General features: G+C 36.8%; 1 protein-coding gene across 6 annotated transcripts in view; it reads right to left on the bottom strand.

The window, feature by feature from the left end:
* Positions 1–8120: 8120 nt before the first annotated feature.
* Positions 8121–17723, bottom strand: part of SNX4 (sorting nexin 4) — a 56391-nt gene continuing 46788 nt past the window's right edge. For all 6 annotated transcript variants that reach the window (XM_069556316.1, XM_069556346.1, XM_069556329.1 and 3 more), the window contains 5 exons: positions 15734–15823; positions 13921–14020; positions 12067–12212; positions 10892–11006; positions 8121–9258 (listed from right to left, as the gene is read on the bottom strand). In XM_069556316.1, the coding sequence (XP_069412417.1) occupies positions 9211–9258; positions 10892–11006; positions 12067–12212; positions 13921–14020; positions 15734–15823 (499 nt within the window). In that variant the 3' untranslated portion in view covers positions 8121–9210. The remainder of the gene's footprint in view (positions 9259–10891; positions 11007–12066; positions 12213–13920; positions 14021–15733; positions 15824–17723) is intronic.

Below are 17723 nucleotides of genomic sequence, written 5' to 3' on the forward strand. Positions count from 1 at the left end.
CTGGTGGGCTAGTCCATGGGGTCACAGAGGTGGACAGGACCGAGCAACTCACTCTTTCTTCTTTTTGATTTGAGCATCTTTAGCGGCGTAAGGCCAGCAGGGACCAGGCTCACAGTGGTGATCCTCAGTTGGCTGACAGGTAATGAGTGGTGCCTCAACACCAGCTAGGAGCAGCCTTCCTCTATCCTGCTTACACTGGGTGAACCTCTGCAGGGTCATACTATTTCTGGGTCCTAAATTTTGAGAAGGATACTTCAAATCAGAGGTTGACAAGTAATATTAGTCAGGTGGATCGGAGTTTGGAAAGCACATGAGTGATGGTTGAAAGAACTGGGCTTTCAGAGTCTAAACAGGAACACAGGTTAGCACAGAAATAGAGTCGAGTTTTTACCAAAACCTAAGTAGAAGGAAGATTAGTTGCCATGGTCATGTCCATATCCACACATACGATTTTGTGCTTGGGTCTCCCTTCATTCAGGCTGCTCCCCTCAGCGTTCATTCCATCTATCTGGTAACGTCTCCCAAACCCATGTTCAGCCAAGACTCCTCTGGAGCTTCTGACCTCTATATCTAACGCCCTCCTGGTCACCTCGACCTGGTTGTTCTCATCATACCAAGCTCCACATGTCCTAAAGTGAACTCTTCACCACATCCATGACCATATTTGGAAGGGCTTCAACTTTTACAGGCTACATTTTTATTGGCCTATCTGGAAGGCAAAGAAGGGTATGGAATGTGTCATTTATAACTGAACTCCACCGTGGTGGTTACCATTTGCCTCTATCCTTAGAATGAAGTGTTTTCAACTTGGTTGCTCATCAGAATCTCCTGATATATTTTTAGAAAATGCATATTTTTTACCCCAAGCCCCACCTGAAATTCCATGGATCAGAATCTCATGAATTTTAACTTTTTTTCCTTCAAATTTTGACTCCCACTAATGAGATCAACAAAAGTCAACTATGCTAATTAACAATTCATAAATATCACCACTGAAAATTTCTTTCTCACATGTATTAGTCAGTGGGAAAGATCAGGGATTGATTTTGAGGGAATGACTGTCCTGGCTCTTATCACCTCCTTTAACCAGAAAACACACCGCTCAACCATTCTCTTAAAATTTAGCAACTCAGGGAAGAATTATTCACTTGATGCCTCCAGAAAGCGTCTGCCCTTCATCTGGCCTCTCTGAGCATCAGGTGCTTGACTGCACAGTATTAATCTGTTCTCACAGTAATTCTGTCCTTTGGAGCAACTCCCAAATCACTAACTGCCCCCACCCACTCCACACTGGAAGCTCAAGGGCAGGAAAAGAAAGGGCAGGAAAAGAAAGGGCAGGAGAGCCAGGACAGGTACTGGAAGGTGCCAACGCCCATGTGGGCCCACACCATCTTTCAGTGGGCTCCCATTCTGCCCCTTGGCTTGGGGGTTGCCCTGAGTTTCTGGCCTCAGACTTGCTTCTCCTGATAAGAATCTGTCATTGTGGAGCCTTGATGCACTGCTGGCTACCTTGCTGTACTTTTGATTCCATGGGGTCGCAAAGTCGGACATGACTGAGCAACTCTCACTTTCACCTTGTGGGCAGGGGGGTGGGGTGGGGATGGGTAAAATGTAAGCAGTCCTAAATGGTAGGTCATGGCCAAATTATTTTAAAACCAGCATGGGAACATAATCAGACATGAATGTGCTAGAATATACCTCCCTTCCCGTGTCAGCCGCTCCCTGGTTATGTATACGCTGCTCCCCACTCTAATCCTTTTGACCTGTGCCCCACCTTTTTCTCTGCTTCTTATATATTAGACGAAAGCAGCAATTATTTTTACATTTTTATTACACATATTCTGAATTAGCTATTGACTCACATTACTTCTCTTTTCTTCATCTTGCCACATACAGGAGCGCAGCATTTGCACACCAAGCCGAGTTTCTAACAAGCAGGAAGTGTACTTCACTGTGGTGACTGGAAACCAAACCCTTCCAGCACTCTTGCCTGGAGAATCCCATGGAGGGAGGAGCCTGATAGGCTACAGTCCATGGGGTTGCAAAGAGTCGGACACGACTGAGCGACTTCACTTTCACTTTCACAGTAAGTGGGGAGGGGCAGATGTGGACACTGCCGTTTCACGTCAGTATACTGTAGCCATACTTTTGGCTTTTAGTTACAATTCCTTTGGAGCCACTTCTGGAGAGGAGATGTGTGTTTTCCTCCCTTTTATCACTCATATCCATATTCATTTCTAGTGTATTATACTGTCTAACACATGTACCAACTTTGATATGGTTCCTATGGGGTCATGTTGTCCGAGGTAGTGATTACTGTTATCTTCCTTTTGGTCACAAAGCAGTTTGGTGTACAGTGATAATTTTTCACAAGTATTATTCCTATCATCTGCCGGTATTTATTAATTTAAAATTAAATAGTACTTACACTCAATTTCCTATAATAAGCCATAATGGAAAAGAAGAATGTATATGTGTAGCTGAATCACTTTGCTGTACAGTAAAAATTGATACAACATTCTAAATCAATTATAGTTCAATAAAGTTTTAAAAAATTAAATAGTATTTAAAGATTTACAATATAAAATAAAATTAGTGAGAGTATGGGTGAAATGTGATTGGCCAAGTGTGTAATTGTTGGGGTTGGTTGAGGGGTACATGAAGATTCACTGTACTTTTCTCTATACTGTTGAGTATGTTTGAGAATTTCCACAATACAGTGTTAAAAAAAAAAGGTTTATGACAAAAATAGCTGCCCCTTATTTCACCTTCTACCTATTCTCTATTCTTCAGTCCCTTCACTTCTTTTTGCCATTTCTCTCATTTCTTTGGACAATTATCTTTGTATTTTTTAACAATGCTTCTGGTGCTGTGTCTTGATTTATCGACATACTAGGTAAAGTATTTGGCATGCTTAATCTCTCCTCCCAAACCACCATTATAGTGGTTAGCACCATGTCTGGATAAGCTGATTGTCAGGTTTCCATTATTATAATTATGCAAATATTTTAACTTCAGAGCCATATAGTATATTCTGATTATGATACTCTTCCTGCAAAACATTTCTTTTCCTCCTGAATAATAGACTTGTTTTTATTGCTTTGTTTTCCATGTCTAGCATCACTCCAATGGCTCCAAATACAACATTCCACACTTGTCAAATCCATACAGAAGCCTACAATTCCATCTTTTCCCCAGCTGTTCTTCCTCCTGGAGCTCTCCATCTCTGGCTTCCCACTGGACAGTGCCTTCCTGGGACTCCTTTTGACTGTCTTCTGGGCATTTCTGTCATCTACCTTCTATGCTGGATCTCCTTTTTCTGTATCCCATGTTTTCCAGGTCAATGCTCCTGCTCTGGTGAACCACATCCTCTGATAGCTTTTTGAGAGTAACTGTATAGGAAGAGAATTTTTTGAGACTACGTATCCAAAAATGTCTTTGTTCTGCCTCACATGTGATTGACGGTTCAAGCTGGAAATAGTTTATCTTTAGAATTCTGAAGCAATTACTCTATTCTTTTCGGAGACTTTGCTATTGTGAAGCCTGATGCTATGATGATGGCAATTCTCTGTATGTTAACTGTTTTCCTGGAATTTTCTACTCATCTGAAATTTCACAGTAACGTGCAATGGTGCTCTCCTCTTTACATGGAGAAAAGTCAGGTCCTGGGCGTCTACTTGCTCTTGGTATAGATTTTCCACCAACCCCTCCCCCCACCTTTAACTCTACACCCATTCATTCGGTTTCCTCTAATTCCTGAGTCTTTCTTACATTCTGCTGTGCAAATCAGCTTGCTTCTCATTAGCAGCCCCCACTATAAGCATGTATTATTAAGTTTCAGCTGTCGCCCATTTTCCTTAGTCAATTAACACTTCTCCATCTTTTCACTCTTCCAAACTTTTGTGGTTTTGTCAACATTTCTTGTACACTGTTGTCTCTTCTGTTCCCTTTGCCCTTAATGGTACTCAAAAAAATTTTTTTCCCCTTACTGCCATTTTAGAGGAATTCTGAGAAGGGGCAAAGATAAACCAAAAGTACAGTGTAAATCACTGTATTTAATAGCAAGTCTTCCACAATATTTGATGAATGCTTCATAAATGCTATTTTAACCACCATATTATAAAATTTCAGTGTTTTTATATAATTATTATCCATATACTCATCTTTATCATCAAAGCTTCACACAGAATTTGCTTTTGATATAAACTTCCAAACTTGACATAGTACTAAAAAGTTGCTACTATCTAATTTTCTTTTTTTTTTTTGTATAACTGCTAAATTTTTGTGTATTTTCTAAATAACCAAAATACATCTGTTTGGCCAGGTCATTGGCCTAATAGCTAGTGATGTCCAACATAAAATATGTATTTAACACCTCACTACTCAAAGGGTGACCAGTAGCACTGCCAGTATCTGGGAGCTTGTTAAGAAATGTAGACTCTCAGGCTCCACTCTATAAACTATTCAATCAGAATCTGTGTTTTAACTAGATCCCCAAGCGATTCACAAACACATTAAAGTTGGAGAACTAGTCTAGTATTTCACCAGATCCCACTTCTCTCTCATGTCTCCACTCCACTGTTCCCACTTTCAGAAGTACCCATGACATTTTCCTTTCAAATTCCTTACAATCTGAGTATGATGAAAGTTACCTTTTCTATCCCTCTGCCATCCTCATGGGTCTGTCCCAGAGGGTCTCCTCCAAGTCTCTGCTCCTCCAAACGGGAAAAGCCTCGAAAAATCCAGGCTCTAGAGCCACGTTATCTGGGTTCATTTAAACTCTGACTCTACTAATTACTATATATGGGACCTTGGGCCAGCACACTGCCACACTGTGCCTCAGTTTTAGCTGTAGTATGAACAGCACTTTCATGCATGTTAGCTATTATGCTCCGAAATCAAGGCCTTAACAACTGAGTATTTAGGAATTTCTCCTCGTCTTCTGCTGATGCTGCTTATATCACACGATGGTTTATTCATTTGGACTCTTGGCACTGAATTAACTAGTTCCACCTTCATCTGGGGATGATTTTTATAAAATCTGCTGAATCAACAGATTCCCCAGACTTTTTGGACTTGTGCAGTGTCCACCTAGCAAACATACGTGAATGAATTTCCTGTTAGAAGCTTTAAGAATGAGGCATCAATCTTCTTCAAGGTTCAACAATATTCTGAGAAAAGTGAGCACAGGGAACAATCTGGGAAGGAGACAGCTGAAGGGAGAAAGCCAGAAGAATTTCAGCACTGGTGGGAGCAAAGGGGGAAATAGGGACATATACTGTCTAGTGGGGAGTTGTCTAGTGATGAACTTAACTTTCCCAACATTAAATATGATGTTAGCTGTAGGTTTTCCACAGATGCACTTTATCGAATTAAGGTTTCTTCTATTCCTAGTTTCTTCAGAGCTTTAAGTCATGAATCAGAGTGGAATCCTGTCAAATGTCTGTCTACATGTATTGAAGTGATCATGAAGGATTTCCTTTATTTTGTTAATATGGTAGGTTATAGTAATTGACTCTTCTAATTTTAAAATGACCCTGCATTCTGAGATAAACTCTATTTGGTCATAAGGTATTAAGTTCTTTATATATTGCTGGATTCAACTAGCTAATAGTTCAATAATTTTTGTATCTATGTTCATGATATATATTGGTATGTCCACTTTCTTTCCTTGAAATGTCTTTGGCTAGTTTCACTATTGGGGTAATACTTTTCTCATTTTTTAAAAAAAATTGGGGACGTATTCCCTTTACCCCTGTTTTCTGAAAATCTGTGTAGAATTAAAGCTTTTTATTCCTTAAATGTTTGCTAGAATTCACCAATAAAGTAAAGTGGACCTGGAGTTCTTTGGTATGAAAATTTCTGATAATTTCTTTAATATTAAAACTATTCACATTTTCTGTCTTGTGTCAGTTCTAGTAAGCTGTACTTTTCAAGAAATTTGATGACTTTATTGGTTTACATTTGTACATAATATTCCTTATTATCCTTTTAATATATGAAAGATCTAAATAACATTCTTGATTTCATTCCTGATAGGGATAATCTGTCTTTTAGGTTTTTCCATCATTTTGCTAGAGGTTTAATTTTATTAATATTCTCAAAGATCAACTTTTGGCTTTGTTAACTGTATTACCTGTTTTCAGTATCACTGATTTTTGCTCTTGCTTTTAGTATTTCTTTGTTCTACTTACTTTGAATTTTATTGGCTCTTTTTTTTCCCTCTAGTATGCTCTTTTAAATATATAATATTTAAAGCTATAAAAGTAAGGAAGCAAGTATAACTTTACTGATTTGGCCTTTTGTTAGTTTATTTCTCTGGATTATTAAATTTTTAAAAAATTCTAAAATTTTTTAAGGTAAATATTTCCAGGATAATCAGTAAATTCTACCATGAAGAGAGTATTCATGTAAATATAAAAAATAATTATAAGAATATACAAAGCCTAGCTAGCATTTCTGTTACATAACCCTTGGCTTTTCATTCCATACCAAGCTGGGTATGTGTTTATTCTAAAGATGCTTGAATTTTAAGAACTCTCAGTTCCTGTTTTGGATGCTATGTGGTAATTACCAATGACTCATTCATCAAGTTTTTGGATATAAATGAAGGTGAGGTATGACTTCAGTTAATTTTACTGCTTTGACTACACTAACTGCATCACTGGTACACTATAAAGATTAAATTTTCCTCTGTTATGAAGTATTTACATTTATGTAATAAGTCTTCTTTAGTTATTCCTCATACAAGCTTTTTATATTTATCTTTGGAGATCTATCTCCCCTTTAAATAATTCATTTTTGAGTTCTAGTTTTTAAATACTGAAAAGTGTAAATGCATACTGGTGGCGCAGTGGTAAAGAAATCTGCCTGCCAGTGCAGGAGAGGTGGGTTCAATCCCTGGGTCAGGAAGACCCCCTGGAGAAGGAAATCCCACAGACAGAGCCTGGTGGGCTACAGTCCATGGGGTCACAACGAGTTAGACACGACTGAGTGAGCACACACGCACATACAATAGTACCAAAAATGATTTTTACATAAAATTCCTTTAAGAGTTCTTTTTAAAGGAATTATTGTACTATCAAGTGAAACTTTTTCAAACTCAATCCATCAAGATATTCCTAAATATACAACCAAATGAATATTTGTGTATTTCAGAGATAATAAAATATTTTTGCTAATTTATCTCAAAACACTGGTATCAGTGACCTTCTCAAATTAGGTTAGGTAGTAGAAAAAAAATCTACCCCTTTTTTTCGGTTGCGCTGGGTCTTCAGTGTTGCCTGGAGTTCCTCCTGCTGCAGGGAGAGGCTCCTCACTGCAGTGGCTTCTCCTGTTGTGGAGTGTGGGCTCTAAGTGCTTGGCTTGAGCAGCTGTGGTGCAGGAGCTCGTTAGTGGTGGCTCACAGGCTCTAGAGCGTGTAGGCTCAGTAGCTGTGGCTCACGGACTTAGATGCTCCAAGGTATGTGGGATCTTCCCGGACCAAGGATCAAACCTGTGTCCCCTGCATTGGCAGGCAGATTCTTATCCATTGTACCACCAGGGAAGTCCTCTAATACATTTTCTATTTAGCATAAGGTTAGGTTGGAAGAAAAGGCTTTTGATTTCAAAGGCCAAATGGAAAGCTATTTTATTTCGTGAGCCAAGAGAGGATACACTTCAGTGGGATGAAAAGTGTACCTATCAAGATGACTTTCGCTTCTAACAATTTTATCTTTTTTAAAAGAAAGGTAAAAATTTAGAAATCATACGTCATTTCAGCATCTTATTTTTAAGAAATCCAACATTTTGGCATAAGACAAATATATACAATTAAAGAGTTGACTCATTGGAAAAGACTGATGCTGGGAGGGATTGGGGGCAGGAGGAGAAGGGGATGACAGAGGATGAGATGGCTGGATGGCATCACCGACTTGATGGACGTGAGTTTGAGTCAACTCTGGGAATTGGTGATGGACAGGGAGGCCTGGCGTGCTGCAATTCATGGGGTCACAAAGAGTCAGACACGACTGAGCGACTGAACTGAAACTCTTCAAAACATAGTATGGCACATATTATTTTTCCACAGGCCATCAGATACTAATAGATATAGACCACTTCGTTAAATAACAAAAATCATATGAAAATCAACACAGTACTTCATTTATTTACCGTATAAGTCTGGCCAATAGCACAAAAATCCAGCAACATTTCAAACATGTAAAAAAGTCAAATGTTGAACAGTACTGAAAAATTTTTTTTACATAGTTAGTAATAATGAGTACACATGTAGAGTTCTGCAAAGCTAGCAAATTCCAAGGGTGCCTGGCTTCTGGACATATACCACAAAAACACATACACAAAAGCAGTATAATTTATCTTTATAAAAATTACAGCCAAGCAATAAAAAAGGATGATAATAATGAAGATACTAATACGTATGTATCTTATACATTGAAATGCTACATCTTGTACCCTGAAATGCCATGTGTAGAGAGCCAAGCAGAGTAAATTTAGGCTCATCACTGAGGTTAAGAATTATTTAAGAATTTAATGCTTGTATATGTAACATACTCAAAACTTTCTGTATACCAATTCCTAGATTATAACAATGTATTCCACTGAGAAGTTGAGTCTTCTTTGTTGGCAGTATAAAATTTTTGACCAGATCAAAATTCTGGTAAAACACACTGAAGGCATTGTCTAGTGTAAGTAATGTTCAGGGGCATTAATGAACATAGAAGAAATTCTTAGATTTCACACTAAATTTCAGCTGAGCTTTGTCAAACCAAACAGCTCAACTGTAAGGCAAGAAAAATTAACCCTCTGTGATAGATTAGTGGGCCTTACCAAATAAAGATAAGAATTCAGTCTTAGGGAAAGACTCCCTACGTAAGCAGATATGAAACAGTGGGCATTGAAATGAACTTCTAGAAATGACCTACTTGATATTCAGACACTGGTTCAGAAGCGACAATCTGTTGGTATTTTATCTAATTAACATTTTATAATCAGCACCAGTCCCTAAAACCTCAAATTATAACATTTAATCTTCATTAAAATACATCCTTTTGTGCTATATTAATATAACTATAATATAATCAAATTAAAGAAAGTCCAACTTACTCAACTTACTATATATTTTTGTGTATGCAGGGTAACAAATCTTTTTTATTTACTTGTGCTTCTGTTTTGGGGTAGTTTGATTGAAGAGAAATTCATTTCACAGGATTACATCTTGCTAAAGCATTCCTTGGCATTGGTCCAAACTTGAATTCCCTTTTAAAACAAACAAACCAAAAAAAAAAAAAAAAGCACCCAAAACCTTAAAATGTAATTTTGGAAGGATTTTGAAAGCCCCAAGTACTTGGCTAAATGGTATGTTAGGTTTCACCTTCTGGAATAATCAGTAAGTCCAACAAACAGAATACTTTTTCTTGCAATGGTTAATATAAGTCAAAGTGAAATACTTCTGAGAAACGTCACAGAATCATTGTATAAGCCTATCTTCAAAAAAGAGACAGAATTCCTACCTCTTTTTGAAAGACTCATTTACTCATATCATATATTCATATCATTTCTACTTATAAAACAAACAAGTTTTGCAATATCTGAAACAAAAAACTTGATCAGTCTAACAAATATAATTTAATGAACTATTAATTTATTAACCTAATAACCAATATTTTGATAAAAAGTTATAAACTCCCTCTCAATGGTTACAGCAAGCTATTTGGCAAAAACTAACATGCTATTATATACCTAATAGGCTTAAACAAAAATGCATGTTTGTAAAAAATGTAACAGTAAAATCTAGAAAGTGGTAGAAGGTATGTTTTCAACAAACAAGATATGTATATATATATATCTTGTTTATATACATATATTCTCTAATAACTGCTAATTTATGAAGAATATTTTAATACTTTTACATTAAAGTTTATCAATATTTACTGAGGCTTTGAATAACAGGAAAAAATTCAATCTTTTTAGCTTTTTTTCCTCCCTGATGGAACACGAAAAGAAAAACAAACAAAACCGCACAATCCTTTAAAATGTCCCAAATTGCCTTACTAAATGATTTACTGAGATAAAGCATGCTGAATCGCCCAATAAGTTGAGAAGTACTAGAGAAATGTAAAGCACCAGTACTGACTGGTAATCACATAGGCAGCTCTGGGGTTATGAAAATGAGATTAAGGAATATTATACATTTTGTTCTTACGACATCATTTTAGAAAAATTTCCATCACTGTCAAAACATTTATTTTAGCCAGAATAAGCTTCCGTGTTCATACCTTATACGATAGCTATCAGTGACATGTTTATTAATACACACTTTCATGTGTATCTTTTCAAACTCATTTGTATATATACAGTCATTTAAAAAATACACACTTTCCTCTTTCCCACAAAAACAGGACTGCGTTGTGTGCACCAGTGTGTAGCTTGTTTTCTCATCTGCCGTCCTATTAGGACATCTTATTAGGACCGTGCATGTGAGATCCATCTTGCCTTTTCTAACAATGAATACTCCATTAGACACTACTTTATCCAGGCCCTAACCTTTAGACCATTTTCCAATGAAACTATGTATCGCTAGGAATGGTATTTTACTGCCCTGTTCAAGAATATCACATAACCATACAATGCTTTTAGTACATATTTTCAAATACAAGTAATAAATAGGGCATACAAATTTGGAACTTCAGATGAGTGGAGACTTGGTAATTAAGATTTTGATTATGACAGTTCTTTCAAAATTAAGTAGAGAAACTGGGAAACATTCTGGAAAAGAATGGACTTTAAAAATGAAAGTGATATATACTTTGTTTCAAATAAGAAACTGATTTTAAAGAAATTTGCCAGCACTTCTGAATATACTCATACCTTCACTGAAACCAAAACCTACCTTTTTGCACATACTGATCTGCATGACTGCGTAGCTTATGAGGGCCTCCTTTAAATCATGGTTCTTTTGTTCTTTGAAGCGTTCAATATCAGCCCAAGCATTTTTGACAAACTCTCTGAAATAAAGGGTATAGTCATCATTATTATTCTTATTTAAATTAAGTAAACTACATATTATTAATTCAAATAAACACTTCTCATCTGAGTTGGGTTTTTGTCTATAAAGTGAGAGAAAAAGCAGACAGTCATAGACTCTTCTACATATTAATAGTCTCTTTTACCACAAATTCCAGCTTCAAATTGTTCCTGTAAAACAGATGTAAATGGCTCCTTGAACCAACTTATAAGCCAACAGATGCCACATGAACTTACCTGCCTGGAGTCACTGCAAAACATACAGTCTTTTCAACAAGATGGATTATGTTATTATATTTATCATGTATTTTGTTTAAATTACAACTACAGTTTTAGAAATTCTGAGAGCCATTTGTCTTTTTAACTCTGTTCATGAGTTTACTTTGACTTACTTGACACCAGCAGTTTCAAAAATTAACAAAACCACCTCCAAATCAGCGAAACTCTTAGTCCACTTTGATCTGCTCAACAACTATCAGACAAAAACAACATGAAAAATGGGCCCAAAAGTCAATGGCAGATCTCTGAGAACTGAATTTCTAAAAATATTTATGGAATAATTATATTCTAAGCCATATGCAAGGTGCTGGGACACAAAGATGAAGAAGACACAATCACTGACTTCGAAGGGTTCGTATAGCCAGAGACAGTCACACTGTACAAACTGCCATGGGATAAGGGTATGAACCAAGTGCTGTGACAGCCTGTGAGAAGGCTTAACAAAGGAAGCAGTTCAAGAGCTGGGCATTGCAGCATCATCAGGCTTTTAACTGACAGAAAAGAGTAGAGGAAATACACAAAGGATAGAAATCATGTAAAGTGCAAGAAAATAATATTACGACGTTTTAAACACTTCCTTCTTCCTCTTTCCCCAACACTAACACAGCTGTTTCTATGTAACACGATTTTTGATTACTCAGATTTCTTAGGAATATTCAATCACTGTATTTTAGAAGATGAGGCTGCATCCAGGGACACTGATGAAGCCACCTACCACAGAGCCTGCAAGTCTAGCCATGTTAAGCATCCCAGCATTTTTACCTGCCTTCCAGATTCTTAGACTTAAGCTGTTGTTCTCCTTCCTTTATCTGTTCTTCTAGCATCTTTATTCTGGCTTCTCTCTGCTCTGGAGTTTCTTGACCAAAGAGCTTGGTAGTCATTCCCTTCAAAGAAAATGTTCTCACAGTCTAAAATGAAACAGAAACAGATGAATGGATAAATCACATCTGTATATTGAAATATTTTTCAGTCTTAAAAAGGAAGAAAATTCTGACACAGGCTACAATATGGATGAGCCTTGAGGACACTGTGCTAAGCAAAATAAGCCAGTCACAGAAAGACAAATACAGCACAAGTCTACTTACATGAAGCATCCAGAGCAGTGCAACTTAGAGATAGAAAGTGGATGCTGACTGCCAAGGGCTAGGTGAAGAGGGAAATTAATAGTTGCTATTTAATAAGTATAGAGTTTCAATTTGCAAGATGAGTTCTGCAGATTGGCTGCACAGCAATGTGAATGAACTTACTACTACTGAACTTGAAAAATGGTTAAAATAATAAATGCTATGTTCTGTATATTTTATCACAATTTTTTTTAAAGAGGAAATAGCCATTTCCCCCTAACTCAGACAGAACACCACAAACCATACAATCAGGGGGCTACCATTAAGGCTTATACTACTAGAAAATGCTGAAGAATCGAAACAGGAAAAATTTTAACTGAGCTTCTTCATCATATGGAAAACTTCCAGGCGAAATACTAGGCAAGTTATTTATGTCAGTAGTCACATTTTTTCAATTACTCTGTGATCATAAAAAAGGGATAAAATTCAACAGGCAACAATGAAAATAAACCAGACTGAAAAAACCATTTAAAATCTGTATAACTCACACTAAAACTTGGTTATCTATTAATAAAACAGAATGCCTAAACCCAAGCCTCAAACTTCACCATCTCCTCACTCTCTGGAGTTTACTGAAGGAGATGATTTTCCCGGCACATGCAGGAGTAGAGGACCAAGCTCCCTGAAAACTGACTGGAAGTTTCCCCTGGATTTTAAAAATAAATCAAGCCAGTGTGTATCTGCTTCATGGTCAAAGGTCTTTCCCCACGTATCTTCATGTGGGGAACCCACAAGCACTTTTAAAAGTAAAGAACTTGTTAACCATGAAAAGGCTTATAAATGGTGGCACTGTCGCTGCTTCATTACTTCCAGATTATGTGCTCTCACCAGGACAGCTTATTTACTCCAGTGAAATAGCTGGACAGGAGAAAGCTGATTATAAAAATTATCTAAGTCTAATACAGTAAGATACAAAATTTTCTTCACAGGTACTCACTGTAAGGATTCAAGAATAAAGTGCACAAAAAGCTGTTAGGAGAGAGGCATGATTCTAACAGGGCAGTTTTTCAAAGTTAACTAAAATTTCCATAATGTAAGTGATAAAATTAAACCTTGCAAAGGTCATTATTTCAATCCCAAAGAATAATGGTTTTTTTCACTTTATCAGAAAAGAGATGGTTCTTATTACACAGTGCAATTTGGCAAAATTTCTTATAACACTATGTATGTTTTAATGGCTTACATTTTTTTTAAGACTTAATTTTTTAAATTTAATTTTACTTTTTGGCCACCACCATGCAGCATGTGGGACCTTAGTTCCCTGACCAGGGATTGAACTCGTGCTTCCTGCAATGAAAGCATGTAGTCGTAACCACTGGACCATCAGGGAAGCCCTTAGTAGCTTATTATCTTTTTATGTCAAGATCACAACCAAAAGAATTATACAGTTGTCCACAAATTACTCCCCTTTAAAAACTATAGGCATCCTGTAGCCCATTTCACTTAAGGTTCATTTTAATGATACCAAAGACCCAAATAGAAAACAGCTCACCCCAGTGGCCAGTTCCTCACACTGCTGCTTCTTGGCTGCTAGGTCCTGAGCAGCCGTCTCCAAGTCATACTGCGTAAGCTCATGTTTCCTGCACACAGCCCTAGGGGAAAAAAGTGCTGCCAGTTAATTTTTGTGGCCTCTCTAATTATTAACATGTTAAATTTTCCCCAGGGGGTGAAGTGGAGGCATTCATGTCTCACTATGGTCAGAACTTTCATATCTATAATTTTTAAGCTTAAAATGTAGTGAAAGTGAAAGTGAAAGTGAAGTCACTCAGTCGTGTCTGACTCTTTGCGACCCCGTGGACTGTAGCCTACCAGGCTCCTCCATCCATGGGATTCTCCAGGCAAGAATACTGGAGTGAGTTGCCATTTCCTTCTCCAGAGGGTCTTCCCGACCCAGGGATTGAACCCAGGTCTCCCACATTGGAGGCAGACGCTTTAACCTCTAAGCCACCAGGCCCCAATATTAAAAATTTAATCTAGCAGAACCTAAGCATAAATACTTTATATTTTCTTAAATCAAAAAAGGTTGTTTTCCAGACACTTGCAAAAATTTTTTCAATAAACACACCGTTATCACATACATTTTTTAAAAAAGCTTTCTTTGTATAGCACTGGAATTAATGCTATAATCTCACATAACAACTGAGTATTATTTAAAAAGATTATCTCAAAGTTTTCTATTTAGAAATGTCTATTCGTTTTTATTATCATAAAAGTAATCCATGCCCACTAAAAAAAAAAAAAAAGATTCTAATACAGGAATGTACTAAATAAGTTTCAAAAACACTTTCTTCTTCGTAGTTCTACTATCCAGACACAATTCATATTAATAGATGGTATATATTGTTCTAGACTTTAGCTAGGCATTTCTGAACTATATACCAAAGACATGTTTCTTTATCAATATACATTCATTTTTTCTATAATCTGTAAGAGTTGCAAAGAGTTTCACTGTGTTGAGCAACCTTCCTTTGGTAAGTTACTTGAAAAAGCTTGGTGTGACCTTTACTACTCAAAGCTCTAGGAAAAAGGCTAACAATGTGATGTTTTCATCCCAGCTACTGAACAGCCAAAGGAATATTGCTCTTCTGTTTTATTAACAGAATTCTTACACTGATTTTAAAAGTGACAGGAAAATGATTTATTTTTCTAAACTGGAATATCTCCCAGAGAATTCTGCTTGGCCCTGTAGGAGATACCATACAAACAGACAAAGTCTCGACATAAGGAGATAAAATATGCAGGTATGGAAAATCACAGAATTTAAAGGTAATACACAATTTAATGATAGATCATGATAACACACACTCAATGTGTACTCTGCTTCCAATTTCCAAGCTGGAAAAAGCAGGAAGAACAACATACAGACAGACCTGAAGTCAGAGACTAAAAGGTTTTATCAATATAACATTTCAAATATAGTGAAAGTGTTAGTCGCTTAGTCATGTCTGACTCTTTGTGACCCCATGGACTGTAGCCTTCCAGGCTCCTCTGTCCATGGGATTCTCCCACGAAGAATACTGGTAGGTTGCCATTTCCTTCTCCAGGATATCTTTCCAACCCAGAGACTGAACCCAGGTCTCCTGCACTGCAGGCAGACTCTTTACCATCTGAGCCACCAGGGATCAGGGTCATCTCAAATTCCTATGTCTAGCACTCTGCAACAGATAGAATACAGTGAGATCTCATTCAATATCTAGGGGAGGGGATTCATTTAAAAATCACCTTATTCTCTTTGTTTTAGAGTAACAGATGAAGAGAGTGTTGGTCAGCCATAGGACTGCATCTGGAACACGTATTATACTTACCGCAATGCTTCTGCATAAAAAAGATACTCCTTTAACTGATCTGCATAATGTTCTTCATCTTCCAAAATATCATCAATAGAAGCAGCATACCTGTTTAAAAAATAATGTATATAGTAACTTTTATCAAGACACAAAATACTAATATTCTAAAGAAGGGCTATTCAAAGCGTGGTCCACTGACCACTTGCTACCCATGAATGACCAAAGTACAGAAAATGAGAATAAGCATTTAGAAACATTTATAGCAAATTTTAAATTGATATATAGTTGATTTGCAATACTATGTTAGTTTCAGGTATATAGCAAAGTGATTCAGTTATATATTTATTTCTTTCAAATTTTCCATTATAGGTTATTACAAGATAGGCAATCCACTCCAGGACTATTGCCTGGAAAATCCCATGGACAGAGGAGCCTGGTAGACTACAGTCCATGGGGTTGCAAAGAGTTGGACACGACTGAGCGACTTCACTTTCATGCTACTTATTTTACGTAGTTTGTGTCTGTTAATCCCACACTCCTAATTTATCCCTCCTCGCAATAGCAATCCTTAATTACCAAGACAATTCTACTGAATTTTACCAAAATGTGTTTAGCAAGGGCTTGGACATAAAAAAACAAAGCAAACAAAAAAATGGTCCATCTTAAGGTAGCTTAATAAGCACTGTAGTATCTTGTTAAATGTAGTACAAAAAGGGCTACAAAATCTGTACAAAGAATAAGAATTTAGTATAATTGAAGAATTTAGTATCCTTGATAGCAACTATATAAAGTCAAAAAGCTATAAAAGGAACAGTTGAACAAATGAAGATCAGAGAAAATTTTAGAAGCGTTATTTTACTCTAATTCTCAATAGCAACCTCTGCTTTGATCTGGACAAGTCCCTCACTGGTGTGACATTCTTGTTCTGAGTCTTCCCTTGCACAGAACTATAATGGCTCTCCACACTGCTTCGCCAAATCCTCAATACCTCTAGAAATCTCCCCAGACTTCTTTAGTCCTTGTTCATCACTCTACTTCTGATCTCTTGTCAAAAACTGAGAACTTAAGTCTTATCAAAGAAATGTCTCTTATGGATATATGCATCTCTGAGTCCCTTCACTGTTCACCTCAAACTATCAGAACACATTTGTTAATCGGCTATACTCCAATACAAAATAAAAAGTTTTTTAAAAAATGGCTTTTGTGTTGGTTTTCTCTGATCATCAGGGCTTCCCTGGTGGCCCAGATGGTAAACAATCTGCTTGCAATGTAGGAGACCCAGGTTCAATCTCTGGGTTGGGAAGATCCCCTGGAAAAGGGAATGTCTATCCACTCCAGTATTCTTACACGGGCAATTCGATGGACAGAGTCCACGGGGTGCAGCCCATGGGGTCAAAAAGAGTTAGATACAACTGAGCAACAACACCTTCTCTGATCACATTATAAATTCCCTAAGGACATCGTCTATGTCATTTATTACTTCTGTATGGTATAATTAGCATTCTTTTTTCAAATTAATTCTGATTCCTTAGCATGGGCATGGAAGAAAAATATACTTTATGTCTTTAAGCCTGCTTCATGTAGTTAAGTAAACAAGTTTACTGAATTAAAAATAAACAAAAAATCTAAGTTAATGCTCACTGAAAAGCGATGTGCTTATAGTATTTACGAAAGTAGGAAAAATACATATTCTGTAAATATAAATTTACATTTGTGAGAGTGTGGACTTTGTCCTATGTGACTGAAAAATGTCTTGAGAATCATTGTTAAGAGTAGGAAAAACTGTCTGTAGTTAATAAATCTACGATTCTGGAAAAGTTAATGTTAAGAAAACAAAAAAGAAGGTAAATGGCTGGTGGCCTGAAGACAGGAAACACAGTGTGCAGAAAGGGATAAGTGGTAAAGATGTTTTAGGTATTAGTACTAAAATTGATTTTATTTAACATTTACATAAACCAAGTGAAGGGATAATCCCAAATTCCTGCAAATACTGAGACTGTCCTGTCAA

This window comes from Ovis canadensis, chromosome 1, assembly GCF_042477335.2.
Source record: "Ovis canadensis isolate MfBH-ARS-UI-01 breed Bighorn chromosome 1, ARS-UI_OviCan_v2, whole genome shotgun sequence".
Lineage (NCBI taxonomy): Eukaryota > Metazoa > Chordata > Mammalia > Artiodactyla > Bovidae > Ovis > Ovis canadensis.